General features: G+C 31.2%; 1 protein-coding gene across 12 annotated transcripts; it reads left to right on the top strand.

Annotated features, from left to right (window-relative positions):
• The first annotated feature begins 415 nt into the window (after nt 1–415).
• On the top strand, nt 416–5,777 carry LOC123217731. 12 transcript variants are annotated; one of them, XM_044638848.1, is made up of 6 exons: nt 416–703; nt 1,133–1,214; nt 2,885–2,982; nt 3,406–4,256; nt 4,600–5,408; nt 5,508–5,777. In XM_044638848.1, exons 3-6 carry the CDS (start codon nt 2,973–2,975, stop codon nt 5,614–5,616), a joined length of 1,779 nt encoding a protein of 592 aa, XP_044494783.1. In that variant the 5' UTR covers nt 416–703; nt 1,133–1,214; nt 2,885–2,972; the 3' UTR covers nt 5,617–5,777. The 12 variants fall into 12 exon arrangements, with proteins under 12 accessions (XP_044494783.1, XP_044494776.1, XP_044494779.1 ...); XM_044638841.1 differs by having other exon boundaries at nt 2,879–2,982; XM_044638844.1 differs by having other exon boundaries at nt 1,133–1,292; nt 2,879–2,982.
• Nucleotides 5,778–10,382: the final 4,605 nt, after the last annotated feature.

The following is a 10,382-nucleotide window of genomic DNA, read 5'->3' as shown; positions in this document are numbered from 1 at the left end:
CGTCGATGAGATGATGGTGATGATGATGATAATAATAATAAAAAAACCATGTCTTTTTTTTTGACCTTTTATTCTATTTCTGGGCCCAATACGCCCTATACGTCTACACGTGTAACCCAATCAATCTGACGACGGTGGTGATCCCGAAACCACTGTTTTCTATTTCCATCCCATCCATGATGCATCCTCGAAGAAACACAGTAACTTTTTTAAATCATCAAGTCAATTATCAATAAAATCAAACGGCCAAATCCATGCCGTTGACTCAAATGAGTGGACAGGATGAAATGGGAATAGTCCCCCATAGTGAAGCTAACAAAGAAAATGAACAAAATAATATATAATTAGAAAAAAGTGAGAGAAAATATTTGCTATTTGTAGACATAATGTATAATAAGAGTGCAGATTACTGAGAGCCAGCTCAAGATCTCAACGAACTGACAAACCATCATATTCTCATTGTCCCCGCTCCCAGCAACCGGATTACAAGACACACAAGTTGACTTTTTTGAGGTTGTGCTGTAAAAATTTCCAGTCTTTGTCATATTCAAGAGACAAGGCAGAACACAACAAAAACTGTTTGAATTTGGGATTTAGTTGGGAAGTGTCAAGACTTGAGACAGAGGAGAGATTTTGTTAATGTTTTGGGCTGTTTGGTTAGCGGAAAACCTCTGGTGGGGTAGCAAGGAAAGAGAAGGAACAGGTAAGGAAAAGCAATATTGAATGTTGTTTAATTGAGGTGGAGGGTGATAATTAATGCAAACACTTAGGCTAATAAATAGGTGGGGGTTCACATATACTGCAAACAGATAGATAGGAATTTATTGCATATTAGGTTTCTGATAATTACAGCTTACTCACAATTTAATGTCTCTCTCTTTCTCTCTCTATTGGTTGTCCTCCTTTTTCAAGCTCAGTATTCAGATTTCATTTTGAAATCTTTATATATAGGTAACAATATTATCATCTCTTCAGTTTAAAGTTTTCTATCGACTTATATGCGGATCTTACTCTGTTTTTCTCTCTATTAACATTATATGCTGAATCGGGTATATCTTTCTTTTAATTCTTTTTTATTTTTATTGACATCTGTAATATTGCGGGTTATTTATGTTTCTTATTCTTTTTCCAGTTATATGCAACTGGATTGTAGGTTGTGATTTGTGAATGAATCGAGAGGTGCAAGAAGATACTGTTGTTTAGCTGATAGCGAGGTATTTTGTTTTGGATTTGATTCAGATCTCTGGCATGTTCTCATTTTGGCTATTACAGTGTTTGTTCACGGGATTAAGGTAAAAGAAAACCCATTTGCGATTTTCTCTGATGGCTTCTAGAATTTTAGTTTTTATAATAATGGTTAGATCTTACGAGAGCTACAAAACAAAATAAACGTTGTTATTGTTTACGAGGGAGGGCCATATGGGTTATTGGAATAATATTTTTAATTTAGGCTATGATTTAGCTGTTGAAATTTTATGTAAGCTTTAGGAAAAAGTTAAAAACTTTTCTCGTCTTTTTGTTATATAGGAAACATCTAAGATTCCACTTGCTTAACCTATAATATTTGAATTTGGGAGGATCTTGTGTACTCATTTTTCTTGATAATGTTCTTTAGTGCCTGTAATTGGAGAATTACTGGCTTTTTCGCAACATTAGCTCAACCTTCTATAATATATGTATGCTACTTAGGTACATACATGGTGTAACATTAATTACTGTCTTAGCTCTGCTTTTCATTTTATTCTGTTTTGGGTTTTGACTTTTGAGATTGAGAACAAAGTTGATAGGGTAACTTTTTCATGATTTGTTTATGTGCTAAAGCTGTTGAGTTTAGACTGGCCCCCTTTTTTTTAACATTTTTACTCCTAATATCTTTTAATTTGTCAATAGTTAAATAACACTCATTAAGAAACATGACTGTTTACATATAGCTTAGTTTTGCCTATTTGTTGGGGATAATTCTGAACTTCTGGTTGATGATAATTTTCCTCAATACCTCAGTTTTAGTTTTTAATTTTTAAGAATATTATATATAGTTATTATTGCTGCAGTATGTTCTCAATTTGCATTTTTCATTAACACTTTCTACCTGACCTTGTTGAATTTTTTATATTTAGGACTCTACTATTAGTACAGCCACTTCTACCTTTAAAATTTTGTTTACTTAATTCTACCAATTACCAAACCCTCATTTTTAAACACACACACACCCCCCAAAAAAAAAAATCCATCTCTATTTGCTCTTTTTAACGTTTAGTAGTGAGCATCAATCCTGTCTAATGTTTACCGATATGAGGTTACTTATTTTTCAGTACTTGAGCAAACAATTTTCAGTACCTGATAAAGCCTTTTTTAACGTTTTATTGTTCTAAAAGTATGAATGACTAGCGCCAATGAAATTCTGTGATTCGAACTTGCTGCATCATTTGGTTATTAAAAGAAAATTTTCTTATGAGATGCAGAACTTCTTTCTCAAGTTAATTAGGGCTTTGTATTTAGATGGTTTTATGTTGTTTTTCTTGCTTAATTATGATGTCTTAATTTAGTTTGTTCCATAGGAAAAACAATTATAAATAAGCTTGCCTTATCTAGTTGATCAGATTTTTGATTAAGTAAATTTATAAACCTTTCCATTGGGAAGTTCTCTTTGTGGATATGAGATTATCTTCTTGCGATTTTGGTTGTTTGTGGATTCAAACTGTTATGATATAATGTATTTGGTTTATCTAAATTCTGTTGTGACATTATGGTTTGCTTTCTAGAAGTGGACTCCACTTATTTCAGCCCTCAAAACTCATTTGGTCTGTTAATAAGTATATTGAAAGAAGGTAAATTCACCTGCTTATTTATTATAGTTTTCTTCTACTTTTGTTGGCAGCATTAGCTTGCACTTTCCCGAATTGTGAATTCTTGAAGATATCACTCAAAGTAGCTGTGAAGAACTTCCTCATCTTTCCCAATCCATGTGAACCATGAAATTTGGTAATAGCGTAGTCTTCTTCTGGATTTCTTTCTTTATTCCCAGCTCTATTTTTGCATGTTCTTTATCCTCTTTACCATGGAATTAGCATCTGTATGCCATTTGTTTAGTTCTTTGAGTAGATTTGGTATAATCATAATTGTTTCGGCCTTTCGGTTTTGCAATCAAAATTCTTGATGACCTTCAAATGCTTAAATTATTTTCTTGAAAAGTTAGTTATGGAAGTTGGGGATCTTGCGTGAGTCTATTATTGCACTTTTTAAATTATTCAGGCCCATAACTTAGCTAGCAATTTTAAATTTTGATCAAACAAATGGTGTGATTGTTTCATTGATCATACTTTCAATTAATTGTCACTCAACATTTCTTTTCCTAACTCTAATTTCCAGTTTTAGAATCCACAGTAATTAAATTTTTTGATGTAGTTTCAGGTAATGAACAAGTATTTGCCCAATCAACTCTCGACCACAAGGCTGATTCTAAACCTTTTGATTATCAAGACAATCCTTTGGAGTTTACTAGGCTAAAGTCTGGAAATGGCATTGTAAAGGAATATCAGAATGGGGTCTTGTGTGATTCAAAGCCCAATGCAGGGGATGCAGATAAGTTATCTTATATGAAATATGATGCAGATGGTTGGACTGCGACAAAACTTGATCATTCTATGAATTTGAAGGATAGAACAAATGACAATGAAAAGGATTTCAGAGATCGGGCAGCACAACATTCTGAGTTTTCCCGAGAAACAGAATCATTTGAAGATTCAGATTTTTACATGGACAAAAGTGTGATGGAATGTGAACTACCTGAGTTGATAGTTTGTTACAAAGACAGTACATACCATGTCAAGGATATTTGCATTGATGAGGGAGTACCTTCACCAGACAGGATCTTGTTTGATAATGATATAGATGAGAAGGGTGTCTGTTCCCTCCTGAATCCCGAGAATAATAGAAATGATGAAGTGATGGAAGAAAAAATCAATACTGTTATGCCTCTCCTAGAAGTGTTGAAATCTCCTACAGAAAATGATCCTAATATGGACACTGTTAATCAATATGTTTTTCCACCTGAACCTGATTCTGACAAGTATACTGTTGGTCTATGTGATTCTAAGGATTTATTGCTAACAGACAAAGTAAAAGATGATGAAACAGATGAAGCTGCTGCGAAAAAGTTCTCACTTGGAGATTTGCTTTCAATGAAAGATTTGACCACAGAGAACTCATATTCCAAGTTTTCCAGTAATTGTAAAACGGAGACTGAAAATCAGCAGGTATGCATATTCATGATACAAATTATTTTGTAGTGGAATAAGACTATGATTTCCCCCTATATATGGCATCGAATCTTCTATAGGAGTACTAACTAGTAAAGTGCTGTATTTCTTTAGTTGATTGAGATAGTGACAGTTAAATTGTTTCCTCATTACTGGAATTTGGGATCACAGTGAAATATATTGCTAATATAACTACTAGATAATAGTATTAATATATCATATACACTGTTTCAAATAGTTGCATATAGATTAGCCCGACAGATGAACTTTTTTCTTATTATGATGTAGAGATAGAGAGAGGTGAGAGAATGTGATGGAGATTTTAATGATTTGAATGCAGGGCTTTGATGGAAAATCAGTCTTGGCATGTACGGCTTTTGTTTCTTTAACCACCGAATCAAATGGTGGAACCAAGGAAGAGATCACGATGAGCACTGATTTGGTTTCTGGGGCTACAGAATTGAATAATGGCAGTGAGGAAGCAGTCTTGGCTAACCACACAATGGTTTCTGCAAATGAAGGAAAGCATGATGACAGTAAAGAGGCAACCTCAGCAAGCTTTGATTTGGCTTCTGGAGAAGCAGTCTTGGCAAACACTGCTTTGGTTTCTTCAGCCAACGAATCAAACTGTGGCACTGAGGAAGGGGAATTGGCAACATCTGATAATGTTTCAGCAGCTGAAGAATCAAACCAAGGCAGTCAGGAAGGAATCTTGGAAAACAAAGCTCTAGTTTCTGGAGATGAAGAAAAGCAAAATGAAGCAACCTTGGCAAGCCATGATCTGGTTTCTGGGTCTGAAGAACTAACAAAAGTTAGAATAGACGAAAAGTTATTATATAATAGCAAGGTGGAGACTGGAGGCATAACTTCTGATTTTGATGCTTCTGCATTCACAGGAAGAGGTACAGAGGAATGTTCTCAGAATGGAAATTTTAAACAAATTGGGACTCCAGACAGCTCGAAACTTGCAGATGCTCCACGGCTATCAGTTTCAAGCCAAGTTCGCAATGATCTTGGGGAGTCAAGTTTCTCTGGAACAGGTCCAGTATCAGGCCTGATAACTTATTCAGGGCCTATAGCATATTCTGGCAGCCTTTCTCTTAGATCTGATAGCAGCACAGCAAGTGCTCGTTCTTTCGCCTTTCCTATGTAAGCTGCCTTCAAACATTTCTTTTTTCTTCACTGTTCATCTCTTCTTATGGCCTTTATCGAGAACTGACAAATTCATATTGTTTACTGCATTATCAGATTACAGTCAGAGTGGAATAGCAGTCCAGTGAAAATGGCAAAAGCAGATCGGAGACATTTGCAGAAGCATAAATGTTGGAGACAGGGCCTTCTTTGCTGTAGATTCTAAATGATCTTTTTATTGTCAGTAGACTGAAATTAGAAAGTCTATACATGATAAAAGTTTTATGCTGTTTTTATTTTATTTTGTTCTTACCCTCATCCATATGTCATAACAAGTTTATTAGATTAATACAGGTATACATCTTGCTCATTTCGTTGATCTCGCAATTAGGGAGTAATATGCAACAAATTTTATTAATTTATCTATATAAACTAAGATAATATCATATAATAATTTTTTTAAATTTAAAAATCATTAAATTGCATGTTATCATTTTCGTACACGTAGTTTTATTGCTCGTATGTATGTAGGTATATGATTTCATATAATGTTATGGATTAATGTGCAGTAGTACTTATCCAATCTTATACCGAGTGTTAAACTAAACCTGAACAAAGCTTTCGTTTTATATCAGAAACCATTTTGGTTAGAAGGTTTAACCACCATTTCAACTGAAATTTGATGGACAAGACAATATTCAAGCAATCAGCTGAAACATATATGTCAAAACATTAAGTAGAGATACAAAGACAAAAATGAAGAAGAATGTTATGCCCCTTAAATCTGACGGCTCGTCACACCACAGTCCAATTGCTAAAATAGTTTTTCTACAAAGCGTTTTCGTTTTGCTTGGTGGGGGAATGGTTTGACCAATCAGTCCAGCCCGGTCTAGTCTCATTTTCAGATAGTAGTATTATATGAATATATTTTTTATATATATTTTTATATATATATATATATATATATATATATATATATATATATATATATATATATATATATATATATTATAAAACATATATGTATAGTTTTATTGATTTTTAAAACCATGGTTTCCATTTCACTAAATATAAAGGGACGTTTGGTTTATATAATGTTTTATTATTAAAATTGGGAGATTACCTTGAAGATAGATCATTGAGAAGATTATTAGATTTAAATGATTATTACGTTTGATAAAAATAAATAGTATAAATAATTAATGTGTTTGGTTAACGGTAATAAAATAATATTAGTAAATTATTTTAACAATTAATAATTCAAAAGAATAAAATTATGTATATTTATTTTACATATATAAATAAATATATATTTATATGTGTTATATATAATTACATAATTTTGAATCAATAATAAAATAATTCCTAATTACACGATAATACATATAAATATGTACTTATTTATGTATTTAAAATATACACGTATAACATTATTTATATTGAAATAAGAAATGTTATACAAAGAAATAATTACGTATTAATTTGTTTTGCAAATGATCTATTATTTTGTGGTAATCATTATTTTAATTTTTATATTATTAATAAAATAATATTAGTAAATTATTTTACTTAAATGTTTTTTAATATAATTATTTTTAAATATTTTTATATTAATTAAAAATAAATTTATTTTTGTCTTAAAAAATTAATAAATAATAATATATTATAATAAAATCAAGATTATCTTGATCATCTTTTAATACCTAAGATAAATGTGGTAATCAGATTACCACTTGTATTGTCGATCATATCAGCATTGATAATAGAAAATTACTATGATTTTTTATTACTGACAAACTAAACAAAATAATGAGTATTACGAATTATGAAATAATCATTTTAATTTTTTTTATTTACACATATTTATCATTATTATTCAACCCAACTCCAATAATAAACACATAGCTCATTCAATTAACACACGATCAATAATACTTAAGAAATGACTGAAATAACTTCAAAACATGGTTGTGGACATTATTGCCCTAATGCTTTGGTAGGGACGATAATACTGTTAGTAGTTGAAGGTTGCATAAGACCTCCTTGCTTGAGCTTTCTCTTGTTCGTCATCAATCACCCATTATAAATAGACAAATAAGTGAATCACAAACCATTAATAAACCAAATCATCTAAAGCCCTTACAACAAAATTTGGATATGATTAACACAAATAGAATGCATAGTTTTTTTAAGAAGTAATCATTCCATTTTCAACTTCAAGAGTTAACAAAATTAATAGAGTATTAAAATTTTTAAGAAAAAGTTCTACGTTCAAACCTCTATCACGTTTGTAAAATTTTAATTTATTTAATTTAATAGTTATGATTCTGTTTATTACATCTTAAATTTATCTATCTAATCAATACAGATTTATATATTATTAGTTTGATTATCGTGTCTCAGGTTTATCCGTTCAACTAATATAGATGTGTTAAGAGAGTATGATGCAAAATTGCTTGGTAAATGAACAAAGTATTTGGTTCCAAAATCTTTAGATTCCATTAAAAACTAGTGAAATAAAGAAGATAGAAACATGCGAGGCTAAATGAAAGGAGATGAAGAAACATATAAAGCAAAACATATGATGGATCGAAATTTGGACCGTCTCACTCTTTCCAGCTCATTGATACATATCTTTGTTTGGACCACATACTTATATCAACATCATCTTTTGAGCAGGAAGAGAAGAGACTATCAATCTTAAACCTCTCTCAATCACCATATAAACCCACCTTCACTATTCCTTTCCAGAAATGTATTTGTCCGTCAATATTTAAAACTACATTCTAGTTCCATATAGTTATGTATCTTGTCTTAAACGTTACAAACCATGAGAAATTATTTTTAGGAGTAATTTCCTCGTTCTTAATGTTACGTGTCTCTATTTTCAATATATAAATATATATATATCATCACGCGAACGGATGTTATTTGATTTTTAATTCAAAATCTCATAATCACATAATGATACATATCAAATATGTATCAATTTATGTATTTAAAGTGGATACATATAACTTTATTGTATTATAACATTACATCGATTAAATTTAATTTTTCAGTTTTGTTTTGTTTTGTTTTTTTTGTGTGTTTATGTGCTAAAAATTTTAGTTGTATTTTGATAGTTTAATATGGGTTAGAGGGGTTTTGAATTTGTTAGATTCGTTCTCATCGATGTATGGTATGATTATAGCTTAATCATGTAAAAACTGATCTATCGCATTTTTATTTTATAGTTTATTTTACATTTTGTTACATGAGTTCATGAACACGTAATTAACTTTACTATATACAAAGTAATTGTGCTCACAAACTGTAACCAACCTGTATCATTTACACCATCCTTCCAAAATAAGCAATTTGCATTTACCGCATCCTAAGTACAATCCCAACCACAAAACCCAACAAACAATGATCAAAGCTAAAACTATAAAAACACAAAGAGAAAAATGGCAACAAAGACCAAAACAATGAAACACCTTATTCCTTATTATAGTTAAGTGTCTCCACAAACATGCAACTAATAAACTTAAAACTACATACAAGTATCTATAGTGTAGTAACATAGTAATAACATTCTCATTCGAGGAGAAATGAGCAAGAAGCTGAGCAAATATGCACTTGAACTCAACCACTGCATATCATCTTAATCTCTGATGAAACGGAAGAATCAATGCAAGTTATAGAGATGATAATGTTACCAACCACAATATTAAACTGTACGTGAATCACGTTAAGGCTAGGGTTTTTACTAATGGTGAAACAAAAGAAGAGCTTGGGTGTAACAGGACAATGAAAAAGAAAGTGAAATCGATAATTGGAGGTTTGAGCCAACGATGAGAAAGAAAGCTACCTTTGCTATAGTAGGCGGTGAATTAGAAAACAAAGAAAAACATGTAAATTCTGCCTAAGCAACTGGCAAGAAAAAAGTAGTAAAAATAGAGATAGTCCAAATGGTGTCATATTAAGAAAGAGAGCCTAATCGAAGACTTTTTATCCAAAATAATAATAATGAAATGAGTTTAACTCATATGAAACAAGAAAATCGACGAATTTTTAGTAACAACAATCTTCCTATGTGAAATATGAAAAATTATTCCATTTTAAAAAGACAAAATTGGGTGATTTGTATAAACAAAAGATTATTGTGTTGGACTAATCTACTCATCAGTTGAAAGTGTAACATTGCTTGTAGGTAGGCTTGGATGAAATTAATCCAAATTGACTCGAACTCATGTACTAGCTTGGATAGAGCTTGGGAGGATCAAGCTTGATTTGAGCACTATCCATTGATTGGATTCGTTTTTGTTATTGATCCTAATTCGAGTTGGGTGTTGCTCGGCTAGGTACTACTCATGATCTTAGTCATTTCTATTTTGAAATGAGCTTAGATTGTAGCTTGAAAAAGATTACAAATAAATAGTCTACAAAAATATAAGTAATTAAGATATAGATATATGTTAAATTGAAATCATAAGAAAAATTCAAGAACCAACAAACGATTAAACAGAAGGAAAGATTTTATTATTATTGGATGTCTAGACCAGCAGAAAATGATATCACGGCAATATATATAAAAGACTCAAAAGAATTCTTTTAGACTCTACTTAAAAATTTTTTTTATCTATCTGATAGACTAATTTGAATATTTTTCAAGTGAAAAATAAGGTGGCTTTGCCTGCTTGTTTCTAGCCAAGATTTGTAAGAAATCTAATGCATCACACGCATTGGTTATCAAATGGTAATTTCTTTTCTCCGTATTTAAGATAGCAAGGAAAGATTGAGGTGTTGTTGAATCTTAAAAGTTGATATCATTTTTGGGGTTGATGGTGATATGTGCAGTGTTATGTAGACATTGTTGTTAAAATAATAAGAAAAGGATGTGGGCCTACAACAGTAGGCGACAAAAGCAACTCAAATGGTGTGAAGTTATCTCCTCAAAAGCAACTATAAGTGTAAGATTTCTATGTACTTGTTTTGAAACTCTTCATT

This window comes from Mangifera indica, chromosome 5 (genome assembly GCF_011075055.1).
Source record: "Mangifera indica cultivar Alphonso chromosome 5, CATAS_Mindica_2.1, whole genome shotgun sequence".
Classification (NCBI taxonomy): domain Eukaryota; kingdom Viridiplantae; phylum Streptophyta; class Magnoliopsida; order Sapindales; family Anacardiaceae; genus Mangifera; species Mangifera indica.
Note: the sequence above shows the minus strand (reverse complement) of the source record. Positions and strands in the feature narration are given on the sequence as shown.